The sequence below is a fragment of the Xenopus laevis genome, chromosome 3S (assembly GCF_017654675.1).
Source record: "Xenopus laevis strain J_2021 chromosome 3S, Xenopus_laevis_v10.1, whole genome shotgun sequence".
NCBI lineage: Eukaryota > Metazoa > Chordata > Amphibia > Anura > Pipidae > Xenopus > Xenopus laevis.
The window spans coordinates 71,352,743-71,370,712 of NC_054376.1; the positions used below are offsets into that span (position 1 = coordinate 71,352,743).

A 17,970-nucleotide genomic window follows, 5' to 3' on the forward strand; every position below is an offset into this window, starting at 1 on the left:
TTAGCACATATAAATAGTCCTGTGGGTAACTTCAGCTAATGAAAAATCAACACATTGACTGCATTTTTTGTGGGGTAAAAACACAGAAATATATGTTTACCCCCCAAAACCATATATTTTTGGAAAGTACACATTCTACCGAATCTAAAATGAGTACCCATGCCTTTCTGCTCCAAACTACTGAGTCGCAAGGCCTTCCCAAAATCGACGGTTTTGGTGAAATATCTGAAAATTGTCTCAAAGCTTCAACTTCCCAGCACCATATCACCCATGTATCATTACGTACCAAGAAAAAGCACCCTAAATATGATTGCCAGGGTTCCTCCAAACAGTTTGGTGGCCATTGTTCATAGGTTCACCAAAGTATCTTGCATTTAGAGGCCCCAAAATGAAGTTAGCGCATATAAATAGTCCTGTATGTAACTTCAGCTAATGAAAAATCAACACATTGACTGCATTTTGTGTGGGGTAAAAACACAGAAATATATGTTTACCCCCAAAACCATATATTTTTGGAAAGTACACATTCTACCGAATCTAAAATGAGTACCCATGCCTTTCTGCTCCAAACTACTGAGTCGCAAGGCCTTCCCAAAATCGACGGTTTTGGTGAAATATCTGAAAATTGTCTCAAAGCTTCAACTTCCCAGCACCATATCACCCATGTATCATTACGTACCAAGAAAAAGCACCCTAAATATGATTGCCAGGGTTCCTCCAAACAGTTTGGTGGCCATTGTTCATAGGTTTACCAAAGAATCTGGCATTTAGAGTCCCCGAAATGAAGTTATTAGCTGAAGTTACCCACAGGACTATTTATATGCACTAACTTCATTTTGGGGCCTCTAAATGCCAGATTCTTTGGTAAACCTATGAACAATGGCCACCAAACTGTTTGGAGGAACCCTGGCAATCATATTTAGGGTGCTTTTTCTTGGTACGTAATGATACATGGGTGATATGGTGCTGGGAATTTGAAGCTTTGAGGCAATTTTTAGATATTTCACCAAAACCGACAATTTTGGGAAGGCCTTGCGACTCAGTAGTTTGGAGCAGAAAGGCATGGGTACCCATTTTAGATTCGGTAGAATGTGTACTTTCCAAAAATATATGGTTTTGGGGGGTAAACATATATTTCTGTGTTTTTACCCCACAAAAAATGCAGTCAATGTGTTGATTTTTCATTAGCTGAAGTTACCTACAGGACTATTTATATGCGCTAACTTCATTTTGGGGCCTCTAAATGCAAGATACTTTGGTAAACCTATGAACAATGGCCACCAAACTGTTTGGAGGAACCCTGGCAATCATATTTAGGGTGCTTTTTCTTGGTACGTAATGATACATGGGTGATATGGTGCTGGGAATTTGAAGCTTTGAGGCAATTTTTAGATATTTCACCAAAACCGACAATTTTGGGAAGGCCTTGCGACTCAGTTGTTTGGAGCAGAAAGGCATGGGTACCCATTTTAGATTCGGTAGAATGTGTACTTTCCAAAAATATATGGTTTTGGGGGGTAAACATATATTTCTGTGTTTTTACCCCACAAAAAATGCAGTCAATGTGTTGATTTAGCTGAAGTTACCTACAGGACTATTTATATGCGCTAACTTCATTTTGGAGCCTCTAAATGCAAGATACTTTGGTAAACCTATGAACAATGGCCACCAAACTGTTTGGAGGAACCCTGGCAATCATATTTAGGGTGCTTTTTCTTGGTACGTAATGATACATGGGTAATATGGTGCTGGGAAGTCGAAGCTTTGAGGCAATTTTCAGATATTTCACCAAAACCGTCAATTTTGGGAAGGCCTTGCGACTCAGTAGTTTGGAGCAGAAAGGCATGGGTACTCATTTTAGATTCGGTAGAATGTGTACTTTCCAAAAATATATGGTTTTGGGGGGTAAATATATATTTCTGTGTTTTTACCCCACAAAAATCTCCCAAATGAAAATAGTACATATGAATTTTCACATATGACACTCTGACTGCTACAATACAAGCACCTGGTATGTGCATTATGCACCATAAGACCCCCTAACAGTATAGAGACCCTAGAAAACCATATATTTTCTGAAAGCACACATTCAGACGAATCTAAAGCAAGTAATTACATCTTTCTACTGCAAACTACAAAACCACAAAGCAATGCTAAACATAACGCTTTTTATGGAATTTCTGAAAATAGTCACAAAGCTTGCATTTTACCCCATTATATACCCCACATTTTGTAACGTAGCAGCAAAAGTCATCCTAAATATGAAAGCAAGGAGTGTACTGAACAGTTTGATGCCTGATATGAAAAGATTTACCAAACTAGGTGGCATACAGAGACGCCCAAATGAAGATAGTACATATGAATTTTCACATATGACGCTCTGACTGCTACAATACAAGCACATGGTATGCGCATTATGCACCGTAAGACCCCCTAAAAGTATGGAGACCCTAGAAACCCATATATTTTCTGAAATTACACATTAAGACGAATCTAAAGCAGGTAATTACATCTTTCTATTGTGAAACTACCAAACTGAAAAAGCAATTCTAAACATAACTCTTTTATGGAAATTCTGAAAATAGTCACAAAGCTTGCATTTTACCCCATTATATACCCCACATTTTGTAACGTACCAGCAAAAGTCATCCTAAATATGAAAGCCAGGAGTGTACTGAACAGTTTGATGCCTGATATGAAAAGATTTACCAAACTAGGTGGCATACAGAGACGTCCCAATGAAAATAGTACATATGAATTTTCACATATGACACTCTGACTGCTACAATACAACACCTGGTATGTGCATTATGCACCATAAGACCCCCTAACAGTATGGAGACCCTAGAAACCCATATATTTTCTGAAAGTACACATTCAGACGAATCTAAAGCAGGTAATTACAATTTTCTACTGCAAACTACAAAACCGCAAAGCAATGCTAAACATAACGCTTTTTATGGAAATTCTGAAAATAGTCACAAAGCTTGCATTTTACCCCATTATATACCCCACATTTTGTAACGTACCAGCAAAAGTCATCCTAAATATGAAAGCAAGGAGTGTACTGAACAGTTTGATGCCTGATATGAAAAGATTTACCAAACTATTTTGTACACAGAGACCTCCAAATGGTTATATAGCAGACAAAATTTCCAAGGTCAAAATGAAGTAACAAAAATCCCTAAAATCCAACAAAACCGCAAAAATCAATGCTTTTTTTTTTTTCGCCTACTGTAATCAGCAGTCAGAATCAATTTTTGATAATTTTAGCATGGCCAAATAGGTTTTACAGACAGAAAAAGGGGAACAACACCTTTGCAAAGCTGAAAATGTAATAAAATGGCAAAACATGCAATAAAATGTCTAAAAATGCCCCAAAATCACCCAAATTGCAGTATAATCACCAAAATAACATACAAAAGGTATTGCGCAGTGCAATTAGCGAATACGCTATTCGCAATGGCAATAAAAGTTTTTTCAGCAAAAAAAACAGACGATGCGATAAGAAAAAAAAAAAAAAATACACAACAGTGCAAGTGTGTATGTGTGTGTGTGTACAACTGACCAATTGCATGTTGTGTGTGTGTGCAAGCGTGTGGGGGTGCTGTGAATGTGTGTGACCCCCTGATCCCCCAAAAATTTATGTGATTGTGTGTAAGTGTGAATGTAAGTGTGTAATGGGAAAATAAGTGTGTGTTTGTGTGTTTGTGTGTGTTTCTGTGTGTGGATGGGCACTAACCTGGGGGAAGCAGGTCCAGATCGTTGTGCAGGGCTGGAGGAAGAAAATGCTGCATCACCCAGGAAGATCCGTTGAGAGGGGGCGGAGCTTCGGCTCAGGAAGTGAAAGCAGCAGCAGGACACGCAGTGTGCACGTGTCTGCTGCTGCATTTGGGGCCCCTGGGCGATCGCGCCTCAGGGGCCACTCGTTCCCGGCCCCTGCTCGTTGCCTGGGGGCTGGGGAACGAAGAGGAACGGAGCAAGCGGCTTGAAAAGCCGCTCCTCCGTTCCCTAACCCTGAAATGCTGCAGAACGTAGAATCTACGTTCTGTGGCATTTCAAGTGCCATCCCCACAGAACGTAGATTCTACGTGGGGTGGCACTTAAAGGGTTAATATTATGTTCAGAGAAATGTTGCCATTATTGTTTGCAATGTTTACTGTTTAACAAGAAGTAAAAGAAAATTATTCAATATAACAGTATAATTCCTTTTACTTGTATGATTGTTTTTTCTTAGTATTCAAATACATCCATATTTTAATTACATTTTACACAATAAATCATATGTGCATATTCTAACATTTGTACAGCTGAAGCTCATTCCTGCCACAAAATTTTTTTATTTTCCACTAGTTCATCAGTGGCATAACTGTAAAGTGGCAAATTAACTTGTTCAAAGACATACATATACCACATTTGTATCCTTTGAGGCAAAAACAGCTGCTTATGCCTGAAGATACTCAAGGAGTGCTGCCACTTGCTTCTTAAGCAGTTACTATATTTCTAATATATTGGCTGTTTACATATATTCTGGCCTCTGAACCTCACTTTCCCACTTGGGGTGACTGAAATAGGTGCAGACTTGGAAGTTTTAACCCATAGGATGATATGGTATTCAACTGTTTAAAACTAGAGAACACTTTTTTTAGAAAAATATAGGAAGTGGGGAATTGCTTTGGCAGGTGAGTAAGGTTTTGATTTTTAGACAAAGGCTGTAAAAAGTTTTAGAAAGCCTGTAAAAGTACCACATTTGGAAAAACAAAAGTATTTCAGACAAAACTTGCATATATTAAAAAAACAAAACAACACAACAACTTGCAATTTACCAGTAAAACATTGAACTTTAATAAATGTCAATAAGTTTACAAAACAACTCCTCATTTTCTGTGTTTTAGTTGAACATCTTATTATGCATTAATGTAATAGTTACATAGTTAAATCTGGTTGTAAAAGGACAAAGTCCATCAAGTTCAACATCTACAAATGAAAACCCAGCATCCTTACACACACCCCTCCATACTTTTATATAAATTATATATGACTATACCTATACTAACTATAGAGTTTAGTATCACAATAGCCTTTGATATTATGTCTGTCCAAGAAATCATCCAATCCACTCTTAAAGGCATTAACAGAATCAGCCAACACAACATCACCCGGCAGTGCATTCCACAACCTCACTGTCCTCAATGTGAAGAACCCCCTACGTTGCTTCAAATGAAAGTTCTTTTCTTCTAGTTTGAATGGGTGGCTTCTGGTAGGGTGATCCTCTTTATGGGTAAAAAGGTCCCCTGCTATTTATCTATACTGTCTTCCAATGTGTTTGTAAAGTGTAAGCACCTTTTTTCCAGAGAAAACAACCCCAACCTTGACAGTCTACCCTCATAATTTAAGTCTTCCATCCCCCTAACCAGTTTAGTTGCACGTCTCTGCACTCTCTCCAGCTCATTTATATCCCTCTGAAGGACTGGAGTCCAAAACTGCATTCTCCAGATGAGGGCCTTACCAGGGACCTATAAAGAGGCATAATTATGTTTTGATCCCTTGACTTAATGTCCTTTTTTATGGAAGACAGAACTTTATTTGCTTTAGTAGCCAATGGCATTGCCCAGAATTAGACAACTTGTTATCTATAAAAACCCCAAGAGCCTTCTCACTAAAGGAAATTCCCAACATACTGCCATTTAGTGCATAACTTGCATTTATATTATTTTCGCCAAAGTGCATTACCTTGCATTTATCAACATTGAACCTCATTTTCCAGCTTGCTTCCCAGTTTCTCAACCTAGACAAATCACTCTGCAGAGTGGCAGCATCATTCATAGAACCTATAGTTCTGAACAATTTAGTATCCTCTGCAAAAATAGAAACCGTACTTTCAATGCCCAGGTCATTAATAAACAAGTTGAAAAGCAAGTGAGCAAGTACACAGCCCTGCAGTACTCCACTAACAACACTGGTCCATTTACCACCACTCTTTGTAGTCTATCTTTTAGCCAGTTCTCTATCCAGGTACAAATACTATGTTCCACACCAACATTCCTTAATTTAACCAGTAACCACCTGTGTGGCCCTGTATCAAACACTTTAGCAAAGTCTAAGTAAATCACATCCACTGCCATCCCAAAATCGAGGTCCCTGCTTACCTTCTCATAAAAAGAAATTAAGTTACTTTGGCAAGATCTATTACGCATAAAACCATGCTGGCATGAACTCATAGTATTGTTATTTGCTATGAAGTCCAGTATCTTATCCTATATTAACCCTTTGAAAAGCTTTCCTACCACTGACGTCAGACTAACTGGCCTATAGTTTTTAGACCAGCTGACCCCCCCCTCTGATATTAATGGTCCTACCCCTAGTAATATTAACATATTTAAAAATCAATTTTGGATTCTTTTTTATTACCCACCTCAACATCAACACTTCTATTGAACCAAAAAGGTTTTGCTTTGCAACGAAATTCCTTGCTTACAAGTGGAATATACTGACATGTACGTATATTTATTAAGCAGCATTTTAAAGACTTCCCGTTTTTGTTCTGTTTAACCCTGTGAAAAGCATTTCCCACTTAATATGTTGCAGAGATGCCCTTATACTGTCAAAGTTTGCACGTCTGAAATTTAGTGTTTTAGTTACTCCCTTATAGAATTGCTTCTGCAACAGAATCTCAAAGGAGACCATGTTATGATCACTATTCCCAAAATGCTCACCCACACAAATGCTAGAGATGAGTTCAGTATTATTAGTTATTACAAGATCCAAAAAGAGAGTTATTCCTAGTAGGTTCTTGAACGAGCATATTTACAAACCTACTAGCTTTTTTTGTCTTGGCAACCCCATTACCCAAGTCAATGTCTGGATAATTGAAGTCACCCATAGTAATAACTTGACCCAGTTGTGAGGCCGCTTCTATTTGTAAGAGTAGCTGGGCTTCATACTCGTCACTTATACAAGGTAGTTTATCGTATACACCAATGATGATTTTCTTTGTAACCTTTTGTCCAGTCAAAATCTCTACCCAGAGGGATTCTACACCCTCACCAGTGCCAGCTATGGTTATTTCTTTAGTGCATGGCTTTAATTCAGGCTTTACATACGAACACACTCCTCTATCCTTTTTAATCCCTCTGTTCCTCCTAAAAAGGGTGTAACCATTTGAACAGTCCAGTCACATGTTTCATCCCACAAGGTCTCAGTGGTACCAATTATATCATAATTTTTAAAGCATGCAATTAATTCTAGGTCTCCCATTTTACCTGACAAACTCTGTGCCTTTGCCAGCATACAGCAGAGGTTACTACTTTTACTTTTTAAATTTGCATTACTTAGTTGAGAATTGTATGTTAAGTGAGTATTATTCTGTTTTCCTTGTAACAGAGGGACCTCCTTAGCTGGTAAACTGTATGCCCCCCTCACTCCTCCCCCATGACCCCTTACTAATCCCACTGACCCATATACCCTAGCTTCCCCATAATTCTTTTCTCACCCAACCCCCTCTTGCCTAGTTTAAACAATCCTCCAACCTCTTGGCCATTCTTTCCCCTAGCACAGTGGACCCCCTTCCGTTTAGGTGCAATCCGTCATGACTGTATAAGTTGTACCCCAAGGAAAAATCAGCCCAGTGCTTTAGGAACCCAAACCCTTCCTTCCTACACCAAGACTTGAGCCACACATTTAGCTCCCATTGTCTTCCTAAACTTGCACGTGGCAAGACCTTCCCTTAATCTTAAAGCCTTGATCCCTGAAATCATTCTTTAAGGTCTTCCATCTACCATCTATTTTGTCATTAGTACCGATATGTACTAAGACAGTTGGGTCATGCCCAGCCCCACCCAATAATTTGTCTACCCGATCAACCACATGCCACACTCTGGCACCAGGAAGACAGCAAACTGTTCGTTGTAGTGATCCGGATGACAATTACCCTATCCACTTTCCTAATAATTGAATCCCTTACAACCACAATCTGCTTAGGCCTGACTCTGCTCTCCTCCGCACCACTACTAGAGAAACGGGTCAGCCCCATCTAGAATTGCCAATCCAGAGTTCACACTCCCATCTTCTTCACACAATCTGGCGAATCTGATGGGATGCACAAACCCCAGATCAGCCTTCTTTTTCCTTTTGCCCAGCTAGCTGCCTCAACATCCTGATGCTGTTCTGTTCCCACCAAACTATCTGACCCCGCTAGGTCCTGCTCAATGAGCGAGAGACTCCTTTCAAGATTGTCAATCAACCGCAGTGTTTGCTCACATTCACCACAGAGGTAAGCAGTTTGGATCTCTTGTTTCAAATCTGCATACATATGGCAGAATGTTCACTGGGTCAGTCCTTCAATCTTGCTAGGGCTCATTGTCCCAGTTACAGATCAAAACAGGAATAAAAGAAAATTAGGGTTTAGAAAAAACTTTTGACCTAGTTTGAACCTCCTTTAGTTTGAAACTCCGGTGTTTTTAACTCCACTTACAGATCCCGAACTTACAGAGCAGCTAAACACTAGAGCAAGCCCTACTGGAGTCCCAGGGGTTCTATTTATACAGTTTGTTCTGGTGCAAGTAATCAAACCCCACCCACTCAAACTGAGGAAAAACTAACTGCAAAGTAGAGCAGGTTATGACAAACTTGCTGTAAGCACAATAGCACACCAAACTTTGCTATTTAGCACCCAAGACAGAAAAAAACTATACAAAATTAAACCACAGTATTTAAATATAAAACCTTACTATAAAATAAGTTAATAACAAATACTTATCCTTTTCAGTTGATTTGTTTGCTTTTAGTTGCTTTTTCCAGTCAGCAGCCTAATATTATTGTCTTGTTTCCTATATGTCCTATAATGTGTTGTTTTAATGTACAGGGCTTTGCAATAAAAATATACAAGCATACAGAAATATTTCCTGCTTACAGTACATGAGACAAAACGTGCTCAAGATGTGGATTTTCTGTGTACAAGCCTATTGAAATTCCTATGCATTGTGCATGCTCCTGGTCATATCCTTCTAATGTCCTCTTGCATTTGTAGCTTTACTGGCATTTGCAGGGTTACATAATTTGTTCTCTTGAAGGTACAATATAGATCTCTGTTAACTATTATATGAAGTTAACTAATTTGATGTCATGAAGCTTTGCTGTCTCAATCAATAGTTCATTTAGTTCTTCTAAAGTATATTTTGAGATCTCAACTTGTATTAAAGGAGAAGGAAAGCTACAGAGGCATTTTATTGCCAATAGATTACCTGCAAAAGTGCAAGCTAGAATGCTATATTTATTCTGTAGAATGTTTTACCATACCTGAGTAAAAAGCTCTAGAAGCTCTCTGTTTGTTTAGGATAGGAGCTGCAGTATTAATGTGGTGTGACATCACTTCCTGCCTGAGTCTCTCCCTGCTCTGGGCTCAGATTACAGTAGAGAAGGGAGGGGTGGGGGGAGAGGAGCAAACTGAGCATGCTCTTGCCCAGGGCAATGAGGTTTAAGCTGAAGGCAGGAAGTCTGATACAGAAGCCCATGTGTACACAATAGAAGGAAAGAAATGCAGTGTTTCTTTTGACAGGGGACTCAGAGCAACATTACTTTGGGGGTTTACTGGTATATTTAGATGGACCTTTCTGATAAGGCTTACTTAGTTTTAACCTTTCCTTCTCCTTTAAACTTCATGTAAAACACCTCAGCACAAATTCATGACTTTTAACTGCAGAGTGGCTTGGTTTAAAACTTAGATCCTTGTTCTCTAGTTAAATGATACCTGAACAGGCAATATACCTTATTTTTTGCCTGAATTGGAACTACTGACTACTTTGAGTTTAATGAATGATGCCATTTCTGGAATAAGAAAAAAAAATACTATTTTATAAGTAAAACAATTAGCTGTTTGAATTCCTTATTTCCTTCATGTGCAACACATGGTATTTAGTCATGCAGAAGGACAACTAAACCACAAAGACATATAATTTTTTACATATGAGATACAATAATGCATAACTAACAGTATATCAGTTGATAAAGCGTGAATGACCAAATCTAAGACATGGTCCAGGAGCACCAGACCATTAGCAAGGGCAGCAGAAAACTGCACAGTGTATGCCAAACATAGAATGATTTAACCCCTTGAAGTTGCTTTATTTTACATGTAAGCAGAACTTGAAAGTCACTATCTAGCTTCACACAATTGGGCTTGTTCTATTTTATAGAAATATGTTGAGATGGAAACAGGATAAAAAGTATAATCAAGCACTAAAAAAAAAACTTTTCCCCTGTAGTCATAATTAGCGTTCTGAAGAAAATCCAGTTGCATATACATAAGTATGGCTGCTTATCTTTCTGTTGTGTTTGCTTTCTCTCTCTGTCTAAATATAAACAAGTTATAATGGACTGCCTACATGACAAGAGGACTCCTCAATTGACCCTTCGCCTTCTGAACCCCATTGTTACATACCTTAATAAAACAGCAGAAGCCCGAAATGGGGTAAAATAGCCACATTTAATCACATTTTATCAAATAAATAGGACCTTGCCGGCCTAACCAAAGGCAACATTCAAAGCTGAATTCCATAAGAGATCACTACTATGCTCTGCCATTCCTAAGTCAAGACTTGAGATCAGTACTAGGTCATTATATACCACTGAGTATTAGGCTGCCTCTACCTACAGAGAGGATGGTACCCAAATCTGCTATGAGCAGGAGCTGCATCTCCCACCATGTGAGAAGTTTAGCAGCCCTCCTGGCGGCCCTGAATCTGCAGTGTGTCGATGATAGGAAACCAAAGCAGGCTGTCACCTAGCACAAACAGTATCTGTATCAATAAACCCACAGTGCAGTCACAGGAGAAAACATATTTATCTCCCTCTTCTAAAATCTCCTGTGCAGTACTCTGGCAAAGTCCTACCACTACTGTGCCAAATAAAAACCATTATCATATATCCACTATTTTGATCCAGAGATATATTGTATAAAGGTACAGAAACATCCACAGTCCGTTATTAATAGATAATATGAGAACAAGAAGAAAAAAAACCCTGACATTTTTGCATAATATGCAAAAAAGGGGAGGGTGGGTTGTTTCTACATGCTCAGAAGATAAGAAAGTGAATGTCTTCATCCCATCACATCACACCCCTCTCTTTCTCCACCCCAGCCCTGTTTTCCCCTACCTTAAATCATTCCTACTCAATCACAGCTGCATCTGATTCTGCCAATCTTTAAACATAAACCAGTGCAATCTGGCTGTTGGTCATTTAGATTCCTTGTCATGCCTCAACTGTGCTTATTACTCCAGGGCTTTTCTCACCTGCATACTTGAACTGTGTGAAAGATGAAGTATTGACCTTATACACCAAGCTGGTTGCTGTTCATTGTAGGTTGTTTAGTAGTGTCCAGTCATGCAGTAATTATGTCCATTTGTTATTCCTGGCAAAGGTATTTTTTCATGCTGAATTGTAAAAAAATAGGATCAATCATTCATTCTTTTTGGCTTCGTGACCTGTGACACAATCCTCCCTCCCATGGGTTTAAGGGAAAATAAGAAAGTTAAAGAATACTTGCAGTAATTGCTCTGATTTCCCCAAACAGATATTTTGCAATTATAGTTATCCCACTTGAAATGTCTCCTTTTCAAAAAGGGATTCTACTTTTTGATCATTTTATAACTAGATATGTTCTATGCTGTGATTATGTCCTCAATTTTTCCTTATGTTCACAAATTATCAGAATGTGACTGAGAGACACCAGAAGTTGTTTGATCTAGAAGAGAGAGAGCAACATATTTCAATGATTTGACTGAATAAATATTATTTATATTTAAACATATTTGTTTTCCCGTGGTCTGCATACAGCGTTTCCACAATTTCCAAATTATTAGGTTATATTATAAAGATAGGTTTAAATTATTTTAATGGCACATGAGTAATTTTTCTGCAAGTATAAATATACCAGCAGAGAATGGGGGTTCATAAAGTAACAGGAACAAAATGTGCCTTTGTCTTGTAATCCCTAAAGTCCAATTTGGCTGTTAGCTTTTGTTACACGGTTTTAGAATGCTGAAAGTAAACATTTAATTGATTGGTTAATTTTACTCACTAGACTGTAGCAAAGTTCTCACTTCATTATGTAACATCTATTTGGTTTTTGTCAATATCACAAAATGCTGCAAAATTCAATATTGTAAATTATTTTTTTTTAACTTTGTAGACAGACTAGTTGTGCACCCTTTGTACATATATACTATAAGATGTATAACTACATTAAAAATAACAGGTAAGAGTAAAAGTTAAACCTCTGAACTTGCTAACTAGTAAATAACTAGTAAATATTCAAAGAACATATACCAGTGTCCTTCAATTTGTATTAAAATCATTAAAATTAAAAAATCAGAAACAAAAGCTTTTGAAACATTTGATGTGGCTGTGTTTCATGCTGAAGTGAAAATTGCTTCTGATCACAGCTTCTTGGTTCCCGGAACAGGTGGATGAATTGGCAATTACTAGGTCAAAAGAAGATTCTTCTAATATACATGCTTGGTATCCATTTTAACACCACTGCTCTGATAGAAACCAATTATAATAAAAAAATGTCTCTGATGGTAGTGTAGAATGCAACAGGCCCATTAGTTGTAAAAACAAATACAATTCCATGTGCTACTTCTTGTCTTCTTGTCTTTTAGAACATTTAGGGGCCCATTTACTTAGCTCCAGTGAAGGAATAGAATAAAAAAAACTTCGAATTTTGAATATTTTTTTGGCTACTTCTACCATCGAATTGGCTATTTAGACCTCCGACTACGGCTTCGAATTCGAATCGAACGAATTCGAATTAAAAATCGTTCGACTATTCGACCATTCGATAGTCGAAGTACTGTCTCTTTAAAAAAAACTTTGACCCCCTACTTCGCCACCTAAAACCTACCGAGGTGCAATGTTAGCCTACGGGGAAGGCCCCCATAGGCTTTCTAGCAATTTGTAGGTCGGAGAAAAATCGTTCGATCGATGGATTAAAATCCTTCGAATAGAGCAATCGAAGGATTTAATCTGATTTAATCGATTTTTAGTTTGATCGTTCGATCAAACTATTTGTGGTAAATCCTTCGACTTCGATATTCAAAGTCGAAGGATTTACATTCGGCAGTCGAATATTGAGGGTTAATTTACCCTCGATATTCAACCCTATGTAAATCTGCCCCTTACACTATACTTTCTACTAAACTACTTTTCACATAAAAAAAACCCACACCAAAACAAATAAGTTTACCAAAACTACAAAATGCTTGTAATCTGTAAAGACTTTAATGGTCAGGGGCAGGCATATTTAGCGTCAATGGGGCTCATTTATTAACGCAGCGCAGCGCTAAAAAGAGCGCAGTGGCCTTACATTTGCCCAGCGCATGCGAGTATTTAATAATGTAGTGCACGATACCTTAACAGTGCAATTTGTGCGCTAATGTAGACACAGACAGGTGCGACGTGTGAAACTGCGTATCAGCTGTCGCAGTGCTTATAATAAATTGTGCGCACAGGAAGATACCGCAAAGGTAAGGATTAGTTGTGCTCATGTATGAATGCGCTGCTTTAATTAGTTGCGTCACATATTGCGCATATTGCGTTCACTTAGACGCATCTGCATTTGTTTCTGTGCTAATATTTGTTTGGTTGCAAAGGTGTTTAGCCTACCTGATACCCTTAAAGGAACCTTGGTCAATATAAACATGTTGGGTGGAAGGCGTGGTTAAAATGCACTTTACAGGGGTTGTTCATCTTTGAGTAAACTTTGAGTAAACAAACATCCCCACCAACAGCAGCACCATTGTATTTGCCAGAACCCAGTTTAGCAGTGTGGCTCTGCACACATATATAAAATTCTCTTTTAAGCAACATGAAACGCAAAAATGTGAATATACTAGCGCAGCTGGGCAGGAATGCGCATTTTGAAGAGCGTTACTATTACGCCACGAAGAGGGAGTCGTAAAAATTGTGGTGCTGTTGCCCGGGTGCAGTTTTGCACATATACAGACGCAAATCTGCGACGGCCGCAGTGCAAGCGCATTGTAGCCACGCCCACAGCCACGCCCCTAACAACCACGGCATCGTTTGCGACATAAATGCCCAATCTTTTGCGCAATGCGCATAAACAAAACCATCGCAAAAGCTCTGTGTTATGCGCAATATCACGCAAATATATTAGCGATCATGCTTGTGATGGCGCAGACAATCTTTTGCGTCCACTTATGCGCTGCGTTGCTTTAATAAATGAGCCCCAATATGTTTTGCAAAACTACAATTTCAAGCATTTCTCCACTTGTTGAGCTGTTTAGGAGCATTTGAAGTGCTAAAGGTTTTTATTAAACCATTTAGATTTGCCCCAGTGCAGTATATCATAGTAAGTAATCAGCTTTTTACAGTTAGAATAATGAAAGAGGCTTTCTTGCCTATATTTATTGCTATTGATTACTGCTTTGGGAATACGGATTGCATGAGATTCATATCAAAATAGTTGCAAAAGCAAGTTTCCCGATAATTGGATTATCAGTCACTTCAACTACTTTAATTTGTCTTCTGTTAGTTTGATTTAAGATATATTCTAATTATTTTACCCATCCCTATTTGAGAATGTTATTGTCATCCCTTTCATTTCTTCAGGAACTGGTAATTGAAATCATGCTTTTTTTTTTTTTTTTGTAATTAATTTTTATACCATTATATCACAATACAATTTGAGTATATGATTCAAACTAAGCACTTTGACCACCATTCATTTTGGTGGGGAGAGCATGGTTGTGTCTGCCATAAACAATATTCCAGATGAGCCCCAGCTGTAATGTAATGCCTTCTTAAGATCTTAAGATCTGTGAATTTTATTGCTTGATTTTCAGCATCTACTGTACATTAGTGTTCATAAGTTTACAATTCCCTGAAATGTTTATTGTTGGATGTTTTTTATACTAATATTTGTATTAATCAAGGTACATGTAGCATTAAAGTCATTTGAAATTATATCAGGAAAATCTTGATAACGTCTTAAGATTTTTTTTTAATTCATATAAGTATTTTATTCACATCCATCAAATAATCCTCCATTTCCAGCAGTTACATCTTTTCAGGCATTTGGCATGCTACCTGTTAGTTTATGAAGATATTCAGGGGAAATTTCAACTCATGACTTCTGTAACCCATGCCTTCTGTAGTTCTACCAAGAGGTGCAAATGGCTTGCCTGGCATATTTTCCCCTTACAGTGAAGCACTTTCCACAAGAACTCCATGGATAGCATAGCTAAGATGATATCGCTTAGATGTGGACTTTGATAAATTAATTTTCGCATTTTGTTAACTTGAATGTCTTCATTTATTTATTTAAACAGCCTACTCAAATCATCTTTCATTATGTTTTTCCTTTAACGAGGAAATAATTATCTACTTTGTGGGACCATGAAAGATTAACAACCCCCATAATAAAATACTATTTTTGAAACCCAGACTTGTAGATAGTTCTTTTACATTTTCAGAACAAATGTCTTTAATAATTTTTTTTTATTAGCTCATTTCCACCATTTGATATATAGTTTTAATAAAGGAGTTCCAAATATAGATTTGCTCTTTTTTTCAGCCACAAATTATTCATGTTTTAAAGGCAAACATGCAGTAGAGGTTTTAGTATTTGTTCATACTGTGTTTCTATAAATAAAAGAAAAATGCTTCAGTGGTAAACATTTCTCATTTTCTAATTTCTCTTCCACAGAGTAATAACATAGTTTACTACAATGCAAAGGATGATCAGACGGATGTAAGTAATTGATTACTTTTAATTGAATACCATTTTATTGCTGCAATAAAATAAGATATTGTGTTTTATTTTTTTTTAAATGTTTTTTTTTTAATGAATACTATTTGTTTGGTTAACTAAGTCTTATAATGCATTAGGACACAAATTGATATGTAAGCCTAACCAAATAGCTAATAAGATATGTTTTAAAAGACTGAAATAAGTTTTTTCATGAGAACTAGTCTGACAATTCGTGATGTAATATAGCTTCTTGATGTACAAAAGAAAGCAGTATGTGACAATCTTTCTTGCTGAAAAAGACATTAAAATCAATGGCCGTATTTTCTTATGGGCATTTTTTTCGGAATTTTGCAGTGAATCCATGGCTGGTGAATAAATTCACCCATCAAGTAATGCTAAAAAGTGAAAGTAATTACAGTAAGTAGAAAATGTATAAAAGTTGTTTTTTGAAGCTCAAAAATAAATAAGCCACTATATAGTCAAGTAGGCTGCTATTCAGTGGCATAACTACCAGGGGTACAATGGGGTGCAGCTGCACCAGGGTCCATGGCCCCTGCACCCCCGTTGGGGCCTGTCCCAGGAGGTAAAGTAAGACTGCCTTGCTGCCTTTACAGCTAAAGATCGTGGCAGGCTGAGGGGGGTGAACGGGGTGCAAGTTCATGCAAGTGAGCACATTCATTTGTGCACTTAAATGCCCTTCATTACCTCCGCTACCTGACATCCAATGCTAGGCACGGAAATTGATGCCACTGTATGATGTTGCGTCGAGGCTGACAGGCAGGATCATGGATGGATTCTGTACTTTGTGCTGCAGATTGCCCCCCTCCCCCCCAGACTATTGGTGTAGAAAAAATGTGGGACCTCAGAACTGGTAAGGATACAAATCACATTTATTGCACTGACTTGTGGTGTTTATCCCATTCATTGCCTAAATGTGCAATTGTGCCATCCTGCTATGAGTTATGGGGATATTTATACATGGAATTGCCACTGTGCCATCCTGCTGTGAGTTCCACAAAACCTGACAAAGGAGAGAATAAATGATTATGCAAGGGCAGAAAGATGCCTGGGAGTAAGGAAGAAGGAACATGGTAGCGCAATGATTAAAATAAGGGAACAGAACAAAAGGTAAAACAACAGAGAAGAAATGCTTGAACAAGTAGAAAAATAGTGAAGCAAAGCAGGAGAGATAAACAAGAAAAGAAAAGGAAAGAAAAGCAGACAGCAGAAAACAACCAAGGAAGTGAGTAGGATGTTGAGCATACTAATTTAGATAATAAAGGAAAAAATTAAAACTTTTAGTATTGTCATTTACAGAATACATTGGCTGTATTTGTAAGGAAATTCAATGTAGGCCTTGTAAAAAAAAAAAAAAAAAAGGTAACATTTTATGGATTCATTTTTTTACAAAATATTTCAATGATTTTTATTATACAATGTTTGGCCTTTTCCTTTACCATAGGGTATAGTTTCTTTTTCTCATATATCACTAACGCATCTCTAGGCTGTTATTGCATTTTATCTTTGTTCATTCAAATCCATGGTGCCAACATTAATTAAGCCTGCATTGTTGTACATACAATTGCTCTTTGGTGTGCTAAGCAATCTGCATTGAGCATACCATTTTTTTAAAACATTTTCTAACTAAAATTAAGTAGGCAACTGTTTATATATACATTGGCAGCAAATTTTCCTCCAAACTTTGCTTCTGTACCCATGGGCGGATCTTAATGAAGGCTTGGGGAGGCTAAGCCTCCCCAAACCAAAATCCAGTGCAGTGTCTGTAATGGTACACTGTACGTTTCTGTTAAAGACTTGCCTACCCTGTATTGCATGCAGATTAGAGCGATAAAATGGGAAGCGAGCACATCCTGAAGAAGGTTGTTCTTAAGTATCTGTCACCTAAACCCCACCCCCATGGCTGTAGTACGTTACTTCTTACCTCTGTCTGTAGCTCTGAACTCCTTCCCTGTGAAAGCTTAGCCCGCCCAGTGGGGGAGGAGCTACAGGCAAGAGCCGCAGATCAGGAAACCAGTGCAATAGAATGCAATAGAATGGAGCCTCTTAATGCTGAAAGCTGTTATCTAGTGATCAGAAGTTACAAATGAGCACATTGCATCTGCAGACAGTGGGGCTGGTGGGTGGCATTAATAAAATATGTTGCTGAATAAATAGCAATGGGGCTAAACATTTTAATG

The 17,970-nt window shown here is 37.9% G+C and overlaps 1 protein-coding gene across 10 annotated transcripts in view; it reads left to right on the top strand.

Moving 5' to 3' along the window:
• Nucleotides 1–17,970, top strand: part of cacna2d1.S (calcium channel, voltage-dependent, alpha 2/delta subunit 1 S homeolog) — a 293,345-nt gene that overhangs the window by 131,034 nt on the left and 144,341 nt on the right. For all 10 annotated transcript variants that reach the window (XM_041588485.1, XM_041588484.1, XM_041588482.1 and 7 more), the window contains exon 5: nucleotides 15,728–15,772. In XM_041588485.1, coding sequence (XP_041444419.1) covers nucleotides 15,728–15,772 — 45 coding nt within the window. The remainder of the gene's footprint in view (nucleotides 1–15,727; nucleotides 15,773–17,970) is intronic.